This window comes from Bubalus bubalis, chromosome 7 (assembly GCF_019923935.1).
Source record: "Bubalus bubalis isolate 160015118507 breed Murrah chromosome 7, NDDB_SH_1, whole genome shotgun sequence".
Lineage (NCBI taxonomy): Eukaryota > Metazoa > Chordata > Mammalia > Artiodactyla > Bovidae > Bubalus > Bubalus bubalis.
This window is the reverse complement of record NC_059163.1, coordinates 50,407,592-50,431,912: the sequence shown is the minus strand read 5'-3', so window position 1 is coordinate 50,431,912 and position 24,321 is coordinate 50,407,592. Positions and strand designations below refer to the sequence as shown.

At 39.4% G+C, this 24,321-nt stretch overlaps 1 protein-coding gene across 8 annotated transcripts in view; it reads right to left on the bottom strand.

The window, feature by feature from the left end:
• TEC (tec protein tyrosine kinase) overlaps positions 1 to 24,321 on the bottom strand; it is a 167,182-nt gene that overhangs the window by 109,402 nt on the left and 33,459 nt on the right. For all 8 annotated transcript variants that reach the window (XM_025290081.3, XM_025290082.3, XM_025290080.3 and 5 more), the window contains one exon: positions 2,791 to 2,976. In XM_025290081.3, coding sequence (XP_025145866.1) covers positions 2,791 to 2,928 — 138 coding nt within the window. In that variant the 5' untranslated portion in view covers positions 2,929 to 2,976. The remainder of the gene's footprint in view (positions 1 to 2,790; positions 2,977 to 24,321) is intronic.

Below are 24,321 nucleotides of genomic sequence, written 5' to 3'. Positions count from 1 at the left end.
CTTCATATCAAAGGAGCTGGGATAGAGAAAACCTGGAGAAGACTGATGTCTGACTCACACTGTGATTAACTAAGACTTTTAATAAAGGATAAGTGTCACTTAATAGCTATAAAGAAACCACATAGCTACTAGATCAATCAGTAGCCTACCCACTGTTTCTCTTCTAAAACAGAATATGAACAACTAAAATAAATATATCTGGGGCTATCCACTTAAAAGAGTTTTATATTTTTAACAAAATAATATTTTTAAAATACCTGTTGATTTCCATGGGTTACCCACATCACAGCCCTTCTTAGATCACAGCTTCTAGGGTAAGGGAGATGGTAACAAGAACACTGATCCACGGAAAACAGAAAACCAGGCACATTAACCCAAACAGGGAAGAAACACTACAATGAAGTGCTACTGGGCTTACCTAGAAGCCAGGTTCAGAGCTGTCATGAAGGAATTAAGCCCAGTATTATCCGAACTTTTACTTTCTCAAGAATTCAGATTCTTATCTTAAAATTCCAAACTTTTTAATATAGGTAAACATTTGTTTTTAATTGTGGGAGGAAAACAAATCTGCAATCATATTTTCAACTGAAGGTCATAAGTGTCCCAACGAACATCAGTTCCTGAGAAAAGAATCCAAAAGGGATAAAAATGCCCAGCTCCTGGGATGAGTAAGGGCTCAGGCAGAACTAGCTAATGCGACTAGGCTCCCTGGGCCAGTCATCAGTAGCCAGAAAGGAGATGAATTCTTTTTTTTTTCCCATTGAAGTATAGTTGATTTACAATATCATGTAAGTTTCATGTATACAGCATGGTGGTTCAGGTTTCTTGCAGATTATATTCCATTATAAATCATAAAATATCGAGTATAATCCCCTGTGTGTGGGTGTGTGTGCTCAGTCGTGTCCGATTCTTTGTGACCCCGTGGACTAGCCCATCAGGCTCCTCCGTCCATGGGATTTTCCAGGCAAGGTAATTCCCTGTGCTATACAGTAAATCGATGATAAGTGTCAGAGGCTGGGCTTTTTTTACATGTTGTGACAACTTCCTCATTCTGTCCTTTCTGGTTCTCATGGTGGATGAAGCTGCTTCCAGGAAAGACAGCGGGTCAGGTTGTCAAACAAGAGGGTTTCCACTGTTCTCTTTATTCTCCCTAAGCTAAAGCAATGAGGGCCTTTTTAACTTTGTATCATCTTTGTATTATCATTTATCATCTTCAAAGTTACTTAACAATTACAAAGAATTTCAACTGTAACAGTCCATATCTCTAAACAGGTAAAGTAGGTTTCCAAGGCTTTCTTGGTTAGTAAAGGACCACACTTTCCCATGTTTACTGTAATATTTCTATTCTTTTCTTATTATACTATTCAAATTATAACAGATCATTATCATACAGCAAAAATGTATTAATCTTTCCCTTAAAATTTATTTTAGATTTTAAAATAATTCATATTTCTAGTCTTACCTGAAACTCTTTTGGAATCCTGAATTTTTCAGATTTAATAAATGTATTATACCTCATATACCACACATAACACTCCCAGCAAGAACTAGGACAGCCCCACGCAATTAAACACATGATTATTACCACATATACCCATATCCACTAAGATAAAAACTAAAAATAGCTTCATCTAAGGTCAGGTTTTACAACTGAGTTTTTGAAGTTTGGGTTTCAGCATTATGGGGATTTAGGAAGGTGGATAAAAGACTGAATTATATGAACCTGTAGAATTCCACAGGTCACAATGACAAGCCACAACAGAAATTAACAGAATTGAGGACCACCAGTGAAAAGCAATGTCATTCTGTCTGTACTGGGGGAACCAAAACACAGAGAAATCAGTGGGAGAAATTAGTGGAAGTAAAACAAAAACAAAAAGAAGCAAATCCATTTCTGAGGATGGTACTCCAGAAAAAAAGTAGAATAAAATAAAATAAAACATCAAGATCACCTACTAGTCAACAACTAGACCATGGCATGTGGTAAACAAGGGCGAACCAGTCTCTCCAGCCATCCCCTGGGACCCAAGAAAATGTCTAAAAGGGAGAACACGGCTGGACCTGCAGTACTAGGTGATGAGTCCCCAGTACAGCAGGAAGAAAAAGGTGGGTCAGAGGCTACTCTGCACTCACACACCTCATCGAGTGGTAGAACCAGAGGACAAACCAACTTAAGAGCCAGGAGCTGGATGACAACAGGAACCCCATGCCAGCTGCTCACCGACCAGGTTCCCAGCGAGCCGCTGTCCCCTGCTCCCATCAAAGGAACTTTGGACGAGCTGCTTAGCACCAAAACAGTTGAACAGTTTTGCTGTCAGTCAACTTCACCAAATCACTAACCAGTTTTAAGGGACTTCCACCGAGTAGTGGAGAAATATTCATATAGAGTGATGGACATAGACACAGTTTGTATGTGCTAATAAAGAAGACTTTGATACATAATATGAGTTTATGGGAAACAGTCATTTACAAAACATACCTAATGAATTCCACAAGGATCTAAAACTGATGTAGGAATTTATTTCCTCTAACAGATTAATTCAGTAGGGCAACATAAAATGTATACCCATGTATACTAAACCCATAATTAACAGACGTGTGACAATGTCCATCCATATTCTAAACTTTATCTTTCAAATCATTAGCTTAACTTCATTAGCTAACAAATCATTAGCTTAACTTCATTAACCTAAAGCTTATTGCATAAGATTTGAAGGGTGTGAGGAATGTCAGTGTCCAAAGGTAGGATCAACATAGAAAGCAGCAAAGTAAATTCTGATTGTCTCCTACCTCTGGGCGACCCTCGTAGTAGGTCAACATGGACTTTGTGAGCACAAAAAGTCTCTCTTTGTAGTTTAAGGGAGATGTCTTCTTTTTCTGCTGTGACCTCTTAATAAGAATCTCTTCCAGAATAGTGTTAAAATTCATCTCGGTCTTCTGATCACTCTTTCTCCTGCCATTGAAGATCCCAGTGTTCTAAAGTAAGAAAATAAACAGTTGAAATAAAATGCAACATGTTAATTATCCAAGGCCAGTCATTCCAAATTACAAAAACAGATTTTACTCGGACAGCTGGAGCTGAGGAATGTTACTCTACGCACCCGGACTGAAAGTGCCCAGGGCATGAAAGCTCAACCTCCTCTTCTTCCCTGCTGCTGCTGCTGCTGCTAAGTCACTTCAGTCGTGTCCAACTCTGTATGACCCCATAGACGGCAGCCCACCAGGCTCCCCCGTCCCTGGGATTCTCCAGGCAAAAACACTGGAGTGGGTTGCCATTTCCTTCTCCAATGCATGAAAGTGAAAAGTGAAAGTGAAGTCGCTCAGTCGTGTCAGACTCTTCGCGACTGCATGGACTGCAGCCCACCAGGCTCCTCCATCCATGGGACTTTCCAGGCAAGAGTACTGGAGTGGGGTGCCATTGGAAGTTACTGTGTATAAAATCATAGAGGCAGGGACTTCCCAGGTGGTCCAGTGGCTAAGACTCTGGGCTCACAATACTGGGGGCCTGGGTTCGATCCCTGGCCAAGGAACTAGATTCCACATGCAGCAACTAAAGATCCTGTATGCCACAACTAAGACCTGACACAATTAAATAAAATATTTTTTTAAAAATCAGAGAGGCAACAGGAGTCATGTGAAGAGAATAAGTGGTTATCAGAAAGCACAACTGGGAACTTGCCACTGAGTTTGGCAGTGAGAAATTTACAAACTTTTTGGCCAACCCAATACCAACCTCAGCCAACATGATACCACCCAAGCTGACACCCTGGCAACCCCCTTGCAACTCCCTACTACTGATCTTTCATTATCCAATCAGGCCCTCTGTTTTCTGTAAAGTTACTTTACAACAGCTTAACCTCTGAACATCAGTTTCTTTCATTCATAAAATATGGAGCTAAATATCACAAGGTTACTGTGAGGTTTAATGAGATGTGAGAGAGAACTTACTTATTATGAAACACTGTACAAATGTTTATTATTGTTATTTTTTAATTGCAATGTTCTTTTTTCAGCTTAAAGAATTATCATCTGGCCATGAAAATAGCTTTCCAACTGGTCTTCCTTTCACCCCAGCTCCTGCCTCATTTTATTCAGACTACATGCCCTTTACTTTCATTGGCTCAGCCTCCGAAGACATCACTGTCATCACACCACATTCATTCACTGGAAATCCCCCAGGCCTCCCCAAAGCCCTCCTCTTCACCTGCAGGATAAAGTAAAAATTCTTCAGCCAAAACACTAGACATGGCCCACAATTTAGCTGCAACCTAACATCCAACCTTTATTTTTACTGCTTTCCAAACACTCCACCAGAGAAGGCAATGGCACCCGACTCCAGTACTCTTGCCTGGAAAATCCCATGGACGGAGGAGCCTGGTGTGCTGCAGTCCATGGGGTCACTAAGAGTCAGACACGACTGAGCGACTTCACTTTCACTTTTCAGTTTCATGCACTGGAGAAGGAAACGGCAACCCACTCCAATGTTCTTGCCTGGAGAATCCCAGGGACGGGGGAGCCTGGTGGGCTGCTGTCTATGGGGTCGCACAGAGTCGGACACAACTGAAGCGACTTAGCAGCAGCAGCAGCCAACATTCCACATCCCAGTCAAAATAGTCAGCATTCATTCCCTGGCATAGAGAACCCCCTCTCTCCACCTATGAAAACTACTAGCTCAAAACTCACCTCCCTGATGAAGCCTTTCCTGATGATCTCAATTAATTAAAAACTATCTGGTTCCTGGGCCCATGATCTCTGTATCACCCATCACAGAGCTCATTGTTGCCTTCCATGTTTTAGAGCAATTGATGTTGCTCTAAATTGATATTCTAACTCTCACCTAGATTTTAAGCTCCTGGAGGAATAATTCTCAACTTTAAGTGCACATCAGAATCACACAGGGAAGTTTTTTTCAGAATTCAGACATCCTGAACCCACACCTAGGTACTCTGAATTGGTCTGGGGTGGGGTCCAGGGCATCATGGTTTATAGATTTGAGAGCCACTATCTTAAATGAGGAGAAACTAGGCTCTGACACAAACTCTTTATACCACTCTTAGTGCCTCTCAATAAGAGGTGGATAACATGTCTAATTGACCCATTATCCTAAGCTGAGAAGTCAGAGAAAAAAGCTCTTGTTCCTTTGCATCTAAGTTGGTCCTCCTTAGTTTAAACTATAAATTTGGTACTGACCCAGCAAGCCCACAACACAGCAAATACCCTGAGAAAACAATAATCAAAAAAGACTCTTGTACCCCAATGTGCATAGCAGCACCATTTAAAATAGCCAGAACATGGAAGCAACCTACATGCTTATCAACAGATAAATGGATAAAGATGTGGTACATATATACAATGTGATATTAGACATAAAAAAGAACAAATCTGAGTCAGGTCTAGTGAGGTGAATGAACCTAGAACCTGTTATACAGAGTGAAGTAAGAGAAATATATTTATTTTTCTCAGAAAGAGAAAAATAAATATATTAATGCATATATATGGAATCTTAAAAAATGGTATTGACAAGCTTATTTTCAGGGGAGGAATGGAGACACAGATGTAGAAAATCGACTTGTAGACACAACGGAGGAGGGAGAGAGTGGGCCAAATGGAGAAAGTAGCATCAACATACATACACTATCAGATGTAAGATGGGTAGCTGGTGAGAGGTTACTAAGTGGCACAAGAAGCCCAGTCAGTGCTCTGTGATGACCTGGGGGGATGCTATGGGGGGAGAGGATGGAGGTTAGGGAGGGAGTGGAAGTACGTATAATTATGGCTGACTTGCACTGTTGTATGGCAGAAACCAACACAACATTGTAAAAATTTTAAACTACATACTTAAATACATGAAAAAAATAGTTCATTGTTGTCATAATCTGTTGGTCAATGGGAAATCCTGGCCAAAGAAAACTATGAAAGTTCATATAAACAAATGAAAGTTCTCCTCACGTAGATTTTCAGTTAAAGATGGAGGGCTGAATGTACACATTAGCCCAGGCTTCGTCCTAAAATACTAGTGTTAAGGGAAGACATTGCATGCATAAAACAAGGTCAGGATACAGCCAAAATAAAGTACACAGAACCAAAAGAGAGGAACCCTGGGAGAAAAATAGGTATGAAAAGCACAGTAGAAGAGTCAGAATATAAAACTGAGGAAATATCCCCAAAATATGAAACAAAAAATAAAAATAAAAACTGGAGAGGAAATATAATTTTCTGGATCCACCCAGAAAATTTAGCATTTGAAAAATAGGAGTTCCAAGAGGAGAAAGCAGTGAGAAACCAATCAAAGAAGGAATTTAGGAAAATTTCCCCAAATTAAAGATTACTTCTCAATTGAAACAGAACCAAATCAGCAGAGCTCATAAAATTTCCAAAATCACAGGGACAAGCAGAAGATTCAGCAAGCTTAAAAATAGGTTTCATAGAAAGGATCAAAATTCATAATAGCAATCATCAAGGACAATAATAGAAGCTAGAAAATAATGGAGAAATTTTTTGAAGAAAATTTATTTCTAACCTAAGAGTCTATAGCTGTTCCCTGGTGGCTCAGAGGATAAAGCATCTGCCTGCCATGTGGGAGACCCGGGTTCGATCCCTTGGTTGGGAAGATCCCCTGGAGAAGGAAATGGCAACCCACTCCAGTATTCTTGCCTGGGAAATCCCATGGACAGAGGAGCCTACAGTCCACAGGGTCGCAAAGAGTTGGACACGACTGAGCGAGTTCACTTCACTAAGAGTCTATCCTCAACCGAACTATCAATACAATGACAAGAGAATAAAAACATTTTTCAAATATGCAAGGTTTTAACATTTTTACCTCCTATTCACCCTCTTCAAATAGCTACCTGAGGACAATACTCCATTAAAATAAAAAAACTATATCACAAAATACACGGAATCCAGGAAACAAGGGTTTCAAAACAAAAGAGGTAAAGAGAGTCTCCCAGACAATGGTGAAGGGAAATCTCAAGCTGACATTGGGCAGCAGACCGAAAATCACCAGGCCAAATTAGACCAAGGGCAGGTCAGGAAGCAAGTTAGAACTGGACATGGAACAAGAGACTGGTTCCAAATAAGAAAAGGAATACATCAAGGCTGTATATTGTCACCCTGCTTATTTGACTTATATGTAGAGTACATCATGAGAAACACTGGGCTGGAAGAAGCACAAGCTGGAATCAAGATTGCCAGGAGAAATATCAATAACCTCAGATATGCAAATGACACCACCCTTATGGTAGAAAGTGAAGAGGAACTAAAGAGCCTCTTGATGAAAGTGAAAGAGGAGAGTGAAAAAGTTGGCTTAAAGCTCAACATTCAGAAAACGAAGATCATGGCATCTGGTCCCATCACTTCATGGGAAATAGATGGGGAAACAGTGGAAACAGTGTCAGACTTTATTTTTTGGGGCTCCAAAATCACTGCAGATGGTGATTGCAGCCATGAAATTAAAAGACACTTACTCCTTGGAAGGAAAGTTATGACCAACCTAGATAGCATATTGAAAAGCAGAGACATTACTTTGCCAACAAAGGTCCGTCTAGTCAAGGCTATGGTTTGTCCAGTGGTCATGTATGGATGTGAGAGTTGGACTGTGAAGAAAGCTGAGTGCCGAAGAATTGATGCTTTTGAACTGTTGTGTTGGAGAAGACTCTTGAGAGTCCCTTGGACTGCAAGGAGATCCAACCAGTCCATCCTAAAGGAGATCAGTCCTGGGTGTTCTTTGGAAGGACTGATGCTAAAGCTGAAACTGCAGTACTTTGGCCACCTGATGCGAAGAGTTGACTCATTGGAAAAGACTCTGATGCTGGGAAGGACTGGGGGCAGGAGGAGAAGGGGACGACTGAGGATGAGATGGATGGATGGCATCACTGACTCGATGGACCTGAGTTTGGGTGAACTCCGGGATTTGGTGATGGACAGGGAGGCCTGGTGTGCTGCGATTCATGGGGTCACGAAGAGTCGGACATGACTGAGCGACTGAACTGAAATGAACTGAAACAGTTCTTGGAAGGAATTATTCCAGGAAATGAACCTAAGGTATTGAGAGAAGGTCTATAATAAATTAGTTAAAATGTAGCAAACCTAAAAATAATAAATGAATTTATGGAAAGTAAGAAATTACACAGAAAAGGAAAAATAATCACAGTTTGCTACAGAGTTTAGCCATATATAACATCTAGAACATCATAATAAAATAGACTATAAGTAGTTATCTTATCTTTAAGATCAAACTAGTCAATCTGAAAGGAAATCAAGCCTGAACACTCTTTGGAAGGACTGATGCTGAAGATGAAGCTCCAATACTTTGGCCACCTGATGCAAAGAGCTGACTCATTAGAAAAGACCCTGATGCTGGGAAAGACTGAAGGCAGAAGGAGAAGAGGAAGACAAAGGATGAGATGGTTGGATGGCATCACTGATTCAATGAACATGAACTTGGGCAAACTCTGGGAGATGATGAGGGACAAGGTAGTCATGGGTTCACAAAGAGACACAACTAAGCGACTGAACAACAATAATCTTACTACTAACATAAAAATACTGGGATAAGGGAATGCAGGAAATATGCTTCTTTGTGGATTCCAAGGTATGTTGTGAAAGAGAACTATGTCCTCCATAGTACTAGGAGGAAGTCAGTGCATCATACCTAAAATTGAAAAAGCAAGAAGTGGCAGCATAAGTACATCACTTAGAGACTTACGATACTAACATGTTGTTTTAAAAGTAAAAGTGGTTGCTTCTGGGATCAGAAAATTATTAGAGGATAGCAGTGGAAAGAGTATTAATATGTTCTCTACTCGCCTTCCCGAAAACTCTATGCAAGCAATAAAATATTCAAATCAGAGAGGAAGATAATCCCTACCTCTAGTGAACAAAAAGATGGCTATGAACCCCAAGCTGCAAACTATGAAATAGGTATCTGTTAAATACTGTGAAAAGTACATCAAAATAGGAGAGGAGTCTGAGTAGATTTCCTTTATAGTAAACATCATCGTCCTGAAAGGTCAATCTATTGACCTTTTGATAAGATCATTGAAATCCAGAGGGATAAGCAGACCATAAGAGAATCAGGGAGTATCCCTGTAGAATTACTATTTACACAGAAAAATAATAAAAAGTATAATCAAGCTTCCACCATTTTGCTATTTGTTGGCATTTCTAAGCACTAAGCACTTCAGATGTAGCAACTCATTTAATTCAACAACCCTATTGAAGGTACTATTCCCTAGTCATATGCTAAGAATAAGAGCCAGATTTTAATACAGGCATTCTCACTACACAGCCTGCACTATTAACCGCAACACACACAACCTCTCCAGTGGAAAGGAAGAGAGAACTAAAGGGAAAAGCATATGATGCGTCATTATCAGCCTTCTATTTAGGCAGATGGCTAAAGGCAATTCGACGCAACCTCCAAATTTCAACAGATAAAACTGACTCCCAAGGCATCATTAAGAAGGACACCAATCTCTCAATACCAAAAACTAAAGAGAACAAATGAATTTATAATCAAACAGAAATATACCCACACATTCTACCAGAGGAACAGGGAATGGCAGGAGAAGTATGAGCTCTGGAACCAACCAAATCCAGGTACCAGGTCAAGTTAGGCTTCTTCAGCTTTGTGAATTTGGGAAAGTCCCTCAACTTTTATGAAACTGAGTTCTCCCTTGGGATAGGGGACTGATGATAAGAAATGTAAATGTAATGTGCATGTCAAAGTCATTTGATCACTGCAAGTTTCAATAACAGATCTAAGAGATTTTTCAAAAAAGAAAAGAAATAGACCATAGAACACAAACTTATGGTTACCAAAGGGGAAAGGGGTGGGGGAGGGATAAATTAGGAGTTTGGGATTAACATACATACACTACTATAAATAAAATAGATAACTACCAAGGACCTACTGTATAGCATAGGGAACTATACTCAATATTTTATAATAACTTACATGGGAAAAGAATCTGAAAAATACATATATATATATATATATGTATACCTGGATCATTTTGCTATACACCTGAAACTAACACAACATTGTAAATCAACAGTACTTCAATAAGAATACATACATACATAAATAATTAATTTTTAAAACCTGGAGACAATCACTCTGAATGAAAGAATCGGTTTGATGCTCCAAAGTAAAAAACGAAGATGAAACAAAATATTAGAGTCCTCCAGCTGATTCTCCCATTTTCCACACCAAAAAGGACTGAGCCATTCAGACAAAAGAATCACAAATGAACCAACTCTGGGTTACAAGTATCTTTTTAAAATAAAACAAAGAGCTATAACTTAAGACCCTTTTCTCTGTGTCTCCTTAACAGTGAACACAAGAACATTCTTTCCTTTACTCTGATTGCTAATTGTTAAAAGCTTGAAAAATAACACATTAGTCTTTGAACATCAATATTCTTTTTTTATTAAAGTGTTAGTTGATTTACAATACTGTGTTAGTTTAAGGTGTACAGCAAAGTAATTCAGTTATGTTTTTCAGATTATTTTCCATTGTAAGTTTTTACAAGATATGAATATAGTTCCCTGTGCTATACAGTATATCCTTGTTGCTTATCTGAACACCAATATTCTGAAGTAGACAACAGACACTGTTCACTGTTTCACCAATGAGAAACCCAAACCACCATGAAGTTGTATTCTCTGTCTAGTGTTACAAATCTAAATACCAGACTAATGGTTCTTGGTTTCATGGTCTACCAATTTTAGCCAAAAGATCTAAGAACTCTTTTTTATCATAAAAATTCTGCCTGAAGAAAAATATGTTTTTTTAAATGGCTACTAAGGTTACCCAGCCTATTTTATACATCCTTTCACAATATTTTTAATCACGGGTACAGAGGTGATTATGAATTACCAAACAAGAGGATGGTAAGAAATACAGTAAATAAGAAACAAACAGCCTACTTGTCAGGGTAGAGAAAAGGATGAACTCCTTACAGGAAGAAGCAGAGTGATCAAAGGTTGTTAAAATTCTCATCTTACTATGTTAAGCCATATGAAAATGTCAATGTTTGGCAATATTTTACCTATACAAATCAACAATATTATCTAACTCAATCTAATACTTGTCAATGCTCTAAGAGTAGTAATGTAGTTAAAGCTCTCAATTTCAGAATTTTATATCAGAACACATTGGCTATTACACATTTCATCATAGGTTTACCACAAAGTTTCAGCCTGTTTGTAATGTTAAGAAATCTAGCATGAATAAACATCAGACTGACAATTATCTGAGAGATCAAATGTTGTATGCCTGCCAACAGTTTCTGTGGGTTATATTTCAATTCAAAAGTATCTAAAATGAGTAGGTACTACATAGTAACAAACCTTATTCTGCTCTCTTCTACAATGTAAACTCCAGCTTAAGCCCCAATTTTCTTTTGTAAAAGGGGAACCGAACAGCAGAAACACAAGCAAAAAGGAGGGAAATGCTCGGCTGACTTTAATCAGAATAAAGGGGACATTCTAGGCTCCCCATTTAACATCATGAATCGGTGCTATTCCAGGATCAGGCACTTTTTTAGCTCTCAGATGAGAGTAAAAGTTTAGCCTGCAAGTCTTCCTTACCTACAAAACAAGGCACCCAAGGATTAAACTGTATTTTCTTCAAGTCTTAACTGTGTCTCCTTTCAGCTAGTTGCTCAGTAACAGGCTACAAAGTTTTAAGTAGTTTGTTGATCTACTGAACTTAGGTCTAGATTAGACTCAAAAGGTCAAAAGGCAAAAGTTACAGAAGTCAGCTGACTTATCTCTCCTGGGTATGTAGTGCCTGTCCAGCCACATGGTGGGTGATCACGATGTTGGACTGGGGGCAGGCTGTACAGTACTACACTACAGAGAGTGGTTTCTTACTGTCCGTATAATACACGTAAATGCAATAAATTAACATATGCTCTTTAAGACAACAGGTTTGGGGTTCACAACAAAGGACCCCGCTGTGGTCTTTGGCTATGATTGTGGTTGAGGGTCTCCTGGCTAATAAAAATGAAGAGGAAAAAAAAAAAAGATAAAAAGAACAGTGGATGGAGAAAAAAGTTTTGACAAAAGAAACCATGAGCAATACTATTACAAGGAAATTGGTTTCACCTCTTGGCAGGTATCGAGCCAAAAGACAGACTCAAACAAAAGAGCAGAAGGAAGGATTTATTACTTGCAGCAAGTAAGAAGGACAACAAGGACACTTCCCAGAGCATTATCTCCCCAAACAGCAAGACTGGGGCTGGAGCAAAGAGAAGTCAGCATAGAACTGGGGAAAGGTTGACAGAGTCCAGCACAAGTCGATGGAAGTTGGGAGGGTCAGCAAAGGTCACCATCATCATTCCTTAGGTTCCAATGGATCTGGAAATTGTGCCCTCGAGAGGGGTTTGCATTCTGCAAAACAGCTCAAGAATGTGCTTCAGGCTAATCCTGACCTTTGAAATGGTACAACTGATATATTATGGTTAAGTTATCTCTCTGGCCTGATTATATCTGTTCAGTTTTACCTTCTTTTGCTCCTATAAAATCATTAACTATTGAGACCTATTCTTCTGCAAGAGCAAGCACTGTGGCCAGGCTAGATCACAAAATGACTTAGGCCTAGGATGGCTGGGTTCTCTTCCTCTGAGTACCACCCTATCTGCTTGCGATACCTCGACGCATCATCACATATACTTACACTACAGGAGATACATAGTTAAGTATTCTAGAAAGAATCCAAAGTTGTCTTAACATAGAAACTACTCATTGATCAACTGACCACATAGGCTCCAAATATTCCTTCCACATTACTAGGTTCTGCTTCTTTGTGGGTCATTTTCTCTCACTGAATGAGGGAATGCAACAGTCAACAACATCAAATGTTCAAAAGACGAGGGTTTTCAAAAAGTCAATAATGAAAATAATGTTAGAGAATTGCTCCCATCACACTCAATGCCACTGGCAAATAAGGATCTTGCAGTTAGCTGGTAAAAATAAAATAAAACTGGCAATATTGTAAACTAACTATACCCCAATAAAGATTAACTAATTAATTAACTAATGAGAAAAAACAATAAAATAACACAAGTATCAAAAATGACTTACACTTTAGAAAGAGAAATATAAATATCATATCAGTTAAGTTCAGTTCAGTCGCTCAGTCGTGTCCAACTCTTCGCGACCCCATGAATTGCAGCACGCCAGGCCTCCCTGTCCATCACCAACTCCCGGAGTTCACTCAGACTCACGTCCATCGAGTCAGTGACGCCATCCAGCCATCTCATCCTCTGTCGTCCCTTTCTCCTCCTGCCCCTAATCCCTCCCAGCATCAGAGTCTTTTCCAATGAGTCAACTCTTCACATGAGGTGGGCAAAGTACTGGAGTTCCAGCTTCAGTATCATTCCCTCCAAAGAAATCCCAGGGCTGATCTGCTTTAGGATGCACTGGTTGGATCTCCTTGCAGTCCAAGGGACTCTCAAGAGTCTTCTCCAACACCACAGTTCAAAAGCATCAATTCTTCGGCACTCAGCCTTCTTCACAGTCCAACTCTCACATCCATACATGACCACTGGAAAAAACCATAGCCTTGACTAGACGGACCTTTGTTGGCAAAGTAATGTCTCTGCCTTTCAATATGATATCTAGGTTGGTCATAACTTTCCTTCCAAGGAGTAAGCATCTTTTAATTTCATGGCTGCAATCACCATCTGCAGTGATTTTGGAGCCCAAAAAAATAAAGTCTGACACTGTTTCCACTGTTTCCCCATCTATTTCCCATGAAGTGATGGGACCAGATGCCATGATCTTCGTTTTCTGAATGTTGAGCTTTAAGCCAACTTTTTCACTCTCCACTTTCACTTTCATCAAGAGGCTCTTTAGTTCCTCTTCACTTTCTGCCATAAGGGTGGTGTCATCTGCATATCTGAGTTATTGAGATTTCTCCCAGCAATCTTGAGTCCAGCTTGTGTTTCTTCCAGTCCAGCATTTCCATGATGTACTCCGCATATAAGTTAAACAAGCAGGGTGACAATATACAGCCTTGACGTACTCCTTTTCCTATTTGGAACCAGTCTGTTGTTCCATGTTCAGTTCTAACTGCTGCTTTCTGACCTGCATACAGTTTCTCAAGAGGCAGGTCAGGTGGTCTGGTATTCCCATCTCTTTCAGAATTTTCCACAGTTTATTGTGATCCACACAGTCAAAGGCTTTGGTATAGTCAATAAAGCAGAAATAGATGTTTTTCTGGAACTCTCTTGCTTTTTCCATGATCCAGCGGATGTTGGCAATTTGATCTCTGGTTCCTCTGCCTTTTCTAAAACCAGCTTGAACATCAGGAAGTTCACGGTTCACATATTGCTGAAGCCTGGCTTGGAGAATTTTGAGCATTACTTTACTAGCGTGTGAGATGAGTGCAATTGTGAGGTAGTTTGAGCATTCTTTGGCATTGCCTTTCTTTGGGATTGGAATGAAAACTGACCTTTTCCAGTCCTGTGGCCACTGCTGTGTTTTCCAAATTTGCTGCCATATTGAGTGCAGCACTTTCACAGCATCATCTTTCAGGATTTGAAAGAGCTCAACTGGAATTCCATCACCTCCACTAGCTTTATTCGTAGTGACGCTCTAAGGCCCACTTCACTTCACATTCCAGGATGTCTGGCTCTAGGTCAGTGATCACACCATCGTGATTATCTGGGTCGTGAAGATCTTTTTTATACAGTTCTTCTGTGTATTCTTGCCACCTCTTCTTAATATCTTCTGCATCTGTTAGGTCCATACCATTTCTGTCCTTTATTGAGCCCATCTTTGCATGAAATGTTCCCTTGGTATCTCGAATTTTCTTGAAGAGATCTCTAGTCTTTCCCATTCTGTTGTTTTCCTCTATTTCTTTGCATTGATCGCTGAGGAAGGCTTTCTTATCTCTTCTTGCTATTCTTTGGAACTCTGCATTCAGATGCTTATATCTTTCCTTTTCTCCTTTGCTTTTCGCTTCTCTTCTTTTCACAACTATTTGTAAGGCCTCCCCAGACAGCCATTTTGCTTTTTTGCGTTTCTTTTCCATGGGGATGGTCTTGATCCCTGTCTCCTGTACAATGTCACGAACCTCATTCCATAGTTCATCAGGCACTCTATCAGATCTAGGCCCTTAAATCTATTTCTCACTTCCACTGTATAATCATAAGGGATTTGATTTAGGTCATACCTGAATGGTCTAGTGGTTTTCCCTACTTTCTTCAATTTCAGTCTGAATTTGGCAATAAGGAGTTCATGATCTGAGCCGCAGTCAGCTCCTGGTCTTGTTTTTGTTGACTGTATAGAGCTTCTCCATCTTTGGCTGCAAAGAATATAATCAATCTGATTTCGGTGTTGACCATCTGGTGATATCCATGTGTACAGTCTTCTCTTGTGTTGTTGGAAGAGGGTGTTTGCTATGACCAGTGCATTTTCTTGGCAAAACTCTATTAGCCTTTGCCCTGCTTCATTCCGTATTCCAAGGCCAAATTTGCCTGTTACTCCAGGTGTTTCTTGACTTCCTACTTTTGCATTCCAGTCCCCTATAATGAAAAGGACATCTTTTTTGGGCGTTAGTTCTAAAAGGTCTTGTAGGTCTTCATAGAACTGTTCAACTTCAGCTTCTTCAGCGTTACTGGTTGAGGCATAGAGAGATCATTCTGTCGTTTTTGAGCTTGCATCCAAGTACTGCATTTCAGACTCTTTTGTTGACCATGATGGCTACTCCATTTCTTCTGAGGGATTCCTGCCCATGGTAGTAGATATAATGGTCATCTGAGTTAAATTCACCCATTCCAGTCCATTTGAGTTCGCTGATTCCTAGAATGTCAACATTCACTCTTGCCATCTCGTTTGACCACTTCCAATTTGCCTTGATTCATGGACCTGACATTCCAGGTTCCTATGCAATATTGCTCTTTACAGCATCAGACCTTGCTTCTATCACCAGTCACATCCACAGCTGGGTATTGTTTTTGCTTTGGCTCCATCCCTTCATTCTTTCCCGAGTTATTTCTCCACTGATCTCCAGTAGCGTATTGGGCCCCTTCTGACCTGGGGAGTTCCTCTTTCAGTATCCCCTCATTTTGCCTTTTCATACTGTTCATGGGGTTCTCAAGGCAAGAATACTGAAGTGATATGTAAATATCATATACTGAGACATATATATGGAATCTAAAGAGATGGTACTGATGAATTTATTTTCAGGGCAGCAGTGGAGAAACAGACATAGAGAACAGACCTAAGGGTGGTGGGAGGAGAGGAGGGAGAAGGGGAGATGTATGGAAAGAGTAACATGTAATTCACAAGACCATATGTAAAATAGACAGCCAATGAGAATCTGCTCTATGACTGAACTCAAACAGGGGCTCGGGGACAGGTGGAAGGGTGGGATGGAGAGGGAGATGGGAGGGAGGCCCAGGAGAGAGGGGATATGGGTATACCTAAGGCTGATTCTTGTTGATGTACAACAGAAAATCACAAAATTCTGTAAAGCAATTATTGTTCAATTAAAAAAAAATTTTTTTTAATGAGTTACACTTAAAATACTAAAATACACTGCGTCAGACTGCTTTTTGCTCCCTTCCGCACTTGTAACCCCGTGCCCTACTCATCCTTCCCTTCTTTCCAGATGTATGGGCTAGAGATAATATTTCCCAGCCTTGGCAGCAAGCTGTGGCCATCTAACTGAAAGCCAAAGGGATGTGTGCAGACATGATATGTGGACCAGCTTCAACTTAAAGACAGGTCACTCTCCCAGATTTAGAGCACTGTCCACCTTCTCAACAGTTGGAAAGTAGACATGGCAGACACAACTTTATGCATTCAACACATGACCATAGGGAGTAGAGGGGAAGAAGAAGGAACCTAGTCCTTGAATGACTTCATGGATCAGAGCTGCTCAATCAGCCTAGACTTGTGCTACCCTACTTTGTGAGGGATTAACACACTTCTGTCAGATCTTAGAAATGCCATATGATGGTTTCTTTGTTATCGTGACTTAACCTTTAATCTGTCTCGGGATACACCCTTGCAAAACCTGAAAAAGCTTGCTAATGCTTTCCCAAAAAAGGGCCTTCTTTAGATCTGTGCTGACAAATGCAAATGTCAAGGGAAGGAAGTCAAAAATCTTTATCATGCATTTTCATCAGAAAAATAATTTCAAGAAAACTAATAGTTGATTCCCTCTTTGTTCAAAAGTTAAAAATTATAATCTAAATGGTACCATATATGAGATAAAAAAAACATATATTCACTTTATTTTTCATGATAAAGTCTGAATCATAGTGGGTTTTTTGTTTGTTTACTACTTACTATGAAATGTAAGTGGATTCACTTTAAGTGACAATACTCTGGCACTAGTTCTCCTCACATGAGGGAATTTCTGATACACAAAAAATATTTCTCTTCCTGCTTCTTGCAAATTCATAAGGAAACAATAACCAGTGAAAACAAGGCATGAATAACAAATTTCTCAAGTAGGTCAAGTGATTTTCAGCAACTTTTACTAGGAGAAAACATGAAAGTAATTTGGAAATTATATATAAAATAATTTATACCAAAATATGTTCCTTGACAACTTTAATCTAGATTGTTTTTAATTTGAAACATTCATCGATGCCAACATATTATTTTCCTATTGTTTTCAAAATAGGAATAAAGAACTCAAGTCATTATTGCGTTCAGTTGTTTTTACAGGAAAGTAAGCTTAACAAAAAATTACAAGAACAAAAACACTGAGACTGAGGAGGAGTCAAAAGCCTTTTTAACAGTCTTAAGAGATATCTCTTAAATGTGTGAGACAATTCTTAACAACTTGACCACTAACTATATATTGGTGATATTTAAGTTTGTGGTGAGATTTATTTGATGATAACAAAATAGTACTAGGTCGTTTTGGAATTTTTTTGGTGTGATGATGCTACTGTGATTCTATTTTTAAGAGTTATCTTTTAGAGATACACACTGAAATTTTGCAGACAAAATACTGTCTGTGATTTGCTTCATAATCTGGTAAAGGGGATATGGGGGAGTAGACAAAATAAAACTGTTCATGAGCTGATAACTGTAGAAGCTGAGTGAGGCACACAGGAGTTCATTACAGTTTATTTTTGTCTGCATTTGAAATTTGTCATAATAAAAACTTTTTGAAATTTATTTAAAGGAACAGCATGGTTTTCCATGTCCCTGTCATCCAACCCTTTGCAACTGGTAAGAAAGAGTACATAAAAAGATGAAAAAAGGAAGAGAAGGGGGTGGGGGGAAAGACAGTCAAATAAAAGTGGAAAAAGGTGGGCGGGCTCTCCTTCGAGGATATTATTACCACGCTATCCAGCTCATCACAGAAGCTCTTTCAATGATCCCAATGATTCCTTGAGTCAGCAAAGCCTCATGATAATGTAATGTGATACCACTTCTTCCCCGACAAACAGGAGTATGTGGTTTCCAGGGCCAAAAATAAAACTACAGTCTACGTAACATTTGTCCTTGTTATAACTCCTCTTCTTCTATTTCCTTTCCTTTCCCCTGTTCAAACTTCATGAAAGCAGAAGTTAGCTTTTCAAGCCTAAAGCACAATAAAAAGAAAATTCTATACACATTAACAAGCACCAAAGCACAATGGACAGTCAGATAAAATGAGTATATCTGAATTGTAGCCTTTTTAAAAAGAATCATGAGATAGTTTACCAAAGGTGAGCATCACAATTGAAACTACAAAGCACCCTAAGATAAGGAGGCAAATTTGACCAGAGAATTATTTACCCTTAATTCTAAGGCTTGTGGAGCTCAGTTAAAGATGAATTTCCCAAAGTGAAATGCCAGCTGTTATATACCTGATCTCTAAAAAGGATAAAATTAAACATCTAAGAATACCAATTCCATAGAAAACATTCTTTTTTCATTTTTTTATTGAAGGAGAAACATTCTTATACATCACTTGCAACAATTAAAAACTGTAAACTACATTCAAAAAGTATCATGAATATAAGCCATGATCTAATTACTGAGGAAAATGTCCACTGACTTTTGCTTATGGGATTATAGTTAATACACAAGAGTACTGGAGTGGGTTGCCATTTCCTTCTCCAATTATATTAGTTTCGGGTATACACCAGTGATTCAATATTTTTATACACTATGACATGATCACCATAAAAGTCTAGTTATCATCTGTCAGCACACAAACTTATTACAGTATTACTGACTGTATTCCTTATGCTATATGTTACTTTCCCATGTCTTATTTGTTTTATAGTCAGAAGACTGAACCTCTTCATCCCTTCACCCATCCTTCCACCCGCCTCCCCTCTGGCAACCACCAGTTTGTTTTCTGTATCTGAGTCTGTTTCCATTTTGCTTTTCTTTGTTCATTTGTTTTGTTTTTTAGATTCCAAATAAAAGTAAAATCATAGTATGTGTTTTTCTCTGTCTGATTTATTTCACTTAGACCTGGAAGGTAACCAGGTCCATCCATGTTGCTGCAAATGGCAAGATTTCATTCTTTTTTATAGTCAAGTAGTATGGCAACCCACTCCAGTACTCTTGCCTGGAAAATCCCATGGGCAGAGGAGCCTGGTAGGCTGCAGTCCATGGGGTCGCTAAGAGTTGGGCACGACTGAGCGACTTCACTCTCACTTTTCACTTTCATGCATTGGAGAAGGAAACGGCAACCCACTCCAGTGTTCTTGCCTGGAGAGTCCCAGGGACGGGGGAGCCTGGTGGGCTGCCATCTATGGGGTCACACAGAGTCGGACACGACTGAAGCAACTTAGCAGCAGCAGCAGCATTCCATTGTGTATATATACCGTATCTTCTTTATCCATTCATATGTCAATGAACACTAGCTATTCATAAATAATGCTTCAGTGAAGACTTACAGGTATATGTCTTTTTGAGTTAGTGTTTTTGTTTTCTTCAGATAAAGACCCAGAAGTGGAACTGTTGGATCATTTGGTAGCTCTATTTTTTAACTCTTTGAGGAAACTCCATACAGTTTTCTATAGTAGCTGCACCGATTTACATTCCCACCAACACAGCACAAGGGTTCCCTTTCCTCAACATTTGTTGTTTCTTCTTTTTGCTAAGAGCCGATCTAACAGGTGTGAGATGATACCTCATAGTGGTTTTGATTTGCATGTCCCTGGTGGTGAGTGACAATGGAGCAACTTTTCCTATGCCTTGTTTGTTTATCTTCTTTGGGGAAATGTCTATTCAGGTCCTCTGCCCATATTTTAATTGGGGCTTTTGTTTGTTTTTTGATACTGAGTTGTAGGAGTTCTTTGGATATCAACCCCTTATCAAATATACAATTTACAACTATCTTCTCCCATTCAGTGGGTTGTCTTTTTGTTTTGTTGACTTCATCAAAGGCTTAGTCTGATGTAGTCCCATTTGTTTATTTTTGCTTTTGTGGCCCTAGCAGCATATTAAAAAAATATTACTAAGATCGATATTAAAAAAGATTACTGCCCATGTGTTCTAGGAGTTTTGTGGTTTCAGGTCTTATATTCAAGTCTTTAATCCACTTTGAGTTTATTTTTTAGTATGGTATAAGAAAAGCAATATACATAAATCTGCTGCATTTCTATATACTAATAACAAACTATCAGAAAGAGAAATAAAGCAAACAATGCCCTTTACAACTGGAATAAATTTAACTTATGAAATAAGAGACCTATACTCTGAAAACTCCTAAGACACTGAGAAAAGAAACTGAAAACAAGACAAATAAATGGAAAGATATACCATGCTCATAGACTGGAAGAATCAATATCATTTAGATGTGCTACCCAAAGCAACCTACAATTCAATGTAATCCATATCAAAATACCAATGTCATTTTTCATAGAACTAAAACAAATAATCCTTAATTTGTTTGGAATCACATGCATGCTAAGTCGCTTCAGTACAACTCTCTGCGACCCCGTGCTCCTCTGTCCACCAGGCTCCTCTGTCCATGGGATTCCCTAGGCAAGAATACTGGAGTAAATTGCCATTTCTTCCTTCAAAGGATCTTCCCAACTGAGGGATCAAACTCGAGTCTCTTACATCTCCTGCACTGGCCAGGCAGGTTCTTTGCCACTAGCACCAGCTGGAAAGTTTGGAACCACAAATGACCGCAAATAGACAAAAAAATTTTAAGAGAGAAGAACAAAGCTGGGGTATAACACTCCCTGATTTCAAACTATACTACAAACTTACAGTGCTGTAATCAAAACTGTATGGCACTGACACAAAAAGACACACAGATCAGTGAACACAATAGAGAGCCCCTAATAAACCTACACTCACACAGTCAAGCTACAGCAAAAGAGGCAAGCATATACAATGGAAGAAAAGACAATCTCTTCAGTAAGTGGTGTTGGGGAGATTCCCTGAGGCTCAGTGGTAAAGAATACACCTGCCAATGCAGGAGACAAGAGTTCAGTCTCTGATCTGAGAAGATCCCTCATGCCATGTGGAGCAACTAAGCCCGTGCACCACAGCTATTGAGCCTGTGCTCTAGAGCCCAGGAGCTATAACTACTGAGCCACGTGCCGCAACTACTAAAGTCAGGCACCCTAAAGCTGTGCTCAGCAATAGGAGGAGCCACCACAATGAGAAGCCCACACACTGTAATGAGAGAGTAGTCTCCATTCCCCACAGCTAGAGAAAAGCCCATGGAGTAACAAAGGCCCAGCACAGCCAAAAATAAATACATGAAATTATTTTTCCAAAAAGAAAAGAATACAAATAAATAAACGGTGTTGGGAAAACTGGATAGCTATACACAAAAGAATGGAACCGGACCTTTCTCATACACACTCTCCCTAATGAAGTAAATTGATAATGTACTTCCCTGTTCTTGGCTCTACCCATCACTGCCGTTGTCTGAACCACTTATGACATGTAATACCGCTGTTTTTAAAAACAGATGCAAATTCACTGACACTCCTCCCTTGGAATTTGAGTGGGATTTTGATTCCTTCAGCTAATAGAGTACAGCAGAAGGGATACTGGGTAATCTGTGAGGCTAGGCCAGAAAAGGCCAAGTAGCTTCTGTCTTGTTTTTTCAGACTTCTCATTCTTGGGACAGTCTTACGTGGAACCTAGCTACCATAATGAGAGAAGCTCCTGCCAAATAGAGAAGTCACATACAGGTGTTCCAGTGCAGAATTCCTGCTGAGCCCAGCCTTCAAATCACCCAGCCCAGAAGCCTGACAGATGAGTGAAAAAACCCTCCAAGTTGCTCCCAGCTATCAAGTTTTCCAAGCATCAGATATTCTGGAGTAGACATTCCCACTGTGCCCTAGTCCAATATTTAGCCTACAGAATCCACAAGTGTAATAAAGTGGTTGTGATTGTGTGCTGTTAAGTTTAAGGTGGTTAGTTACACAGCAATACATAACCAGGACATATAATTAATATACTTTATCATTCCTGATCATCTCATTCTCATTTCATTCATCTCTAATCCCTGTCAACCCTCTTCCTTCCCTTAAATGTTTCCTCTTCTTCACCCATCCATCTTTTCACCATGTTCAGTTGATGACATAATCTGTCCACAATAATAATTTCAGACATTCATATATGATCATTCATTCTGGCATTTATTGCAAAGCCGTGATGTATGAGAACTACGCAGGAGGCACTGAGGAGGTTACAAAGGTTAGCAAGACAAGAACTCTGCTCTAGGCAGGCATAGGGAAAAGCAATTTAAAAACAAAGAGCTACAATGCAATCTGTTGAGGGCCATACAAGTGACATGGACAAAGTTGTTTTGGAACACCGATAGATCTTAAAAATCACTAACATGTAATCACTAAAGAGGAACAACTACCCCTCTTCAAAATACAGTGGACCACGTCAATGAGGATATTACAGAATTACAATCAAATTAACTGTAATTTAATGAAATTGCAGAATTAAAAATATGTTTCCATGGGGGAGAAAGATTTATTCAATACACATACTACAAATCTTTGGAAAGAAACAAGGCCATTCTGGGTCTTAAAGAATTGAGAAATGGTTTCATGGAACTTCCAGAATTCTGACAGATAGCTAGATGTACACCAACACATGAATAAAAGTATTAATAGATGTTAAAATTCTGGTCTGTATAATCACTTCCACATATAACAGATATGAAAATGTTGTTCTTATCAAGTTGCTTGATTTTATCTGAATCATAAACAGGAAAGAAAAGTTTAAAATGGCATGTGTTCACTCTCATTTTCAGAAGTTATGTACTGGTTCTCCATCATGAGATTTACTTTTGCATGTTTTGTTGTGAAGAAAAGAACTTAAAGAGAAAAGCAGAAGTCTTGGTTACAGAAGAATGACTCTTTTAACTACATATATCCTTCAATTTACAGACCAAATGCATTCCAAGTATATGACTGAAATTAAAATAAAATTTAACTAGAGGAGCCTGGTGGGCTGCAGTCCATGGGGTTGCAAAGAGTTGGACACGATTAAGCGACTTCACTTTCACTTTTCACTTTCATGCATTGGAGAAGGAAATGGCAACCCACTCCAGTGTTCTTGCCTGGAGAATCCCAGGGACGGGGGAGCCTGGTGGGCTGCTATCTATGGGGTCGCACAGAGTCGGACACGACTGAAGTGACTTAGCAGAGTAACATGTCTGTTTGAATTCAATTACAGAAGTAAAAACACATTTCCATGGGGGGCAAGATTTATTCAATACACATACTACAAATCTTTGGAAAGAAAAAGGCCATTCCGAGTGTTAAAGAATTGAGAAATGGTTTCATGGAACTTCCAGAATTTGTCAACAGCTTGAATTGAAATTTAGTAGTTACAGAGCTTTCACTTCATCATCATCCTACTATTTTCCACTACTTTCTCCAAAACAAAAGTTTCCCCCACATAAGCATTCCCTAACCATACAAAGATTCTGAAGCTAGATACTTCTCCTTTTGGGGTGACAGCCAAGCATTAAATCTTAACATCATGTTTAGCCAACAGACGGTTGCATATTTCAGTGCAACTGAAAATTTCATTTGAAAAATTATATTCTATTAAAGAAACTGATGCCCAATTTTTTTCCCAGTGCTGTGTGAAATTGTAAAAATCAACTTGACATAAACAAGCAATACTGGGACTTCCCTGGTGGTCCCGTGGTTAAGAATCTGTCTTCCAACGCAGGGGATGTAGGTTCTATCCCTGGTCAGGGAACTAAGATCCCATATGCTATGGGACAACAAAGCCCTCGTTCCACAGCCCCTGATCCCCTGCGTTCTGTGCCCACATGCCACAACATGAGAAGTGCATGCACCATGGCGAGAAGCCCTTGCACTGCAACTAGAGAGAGCCCGGGTACTG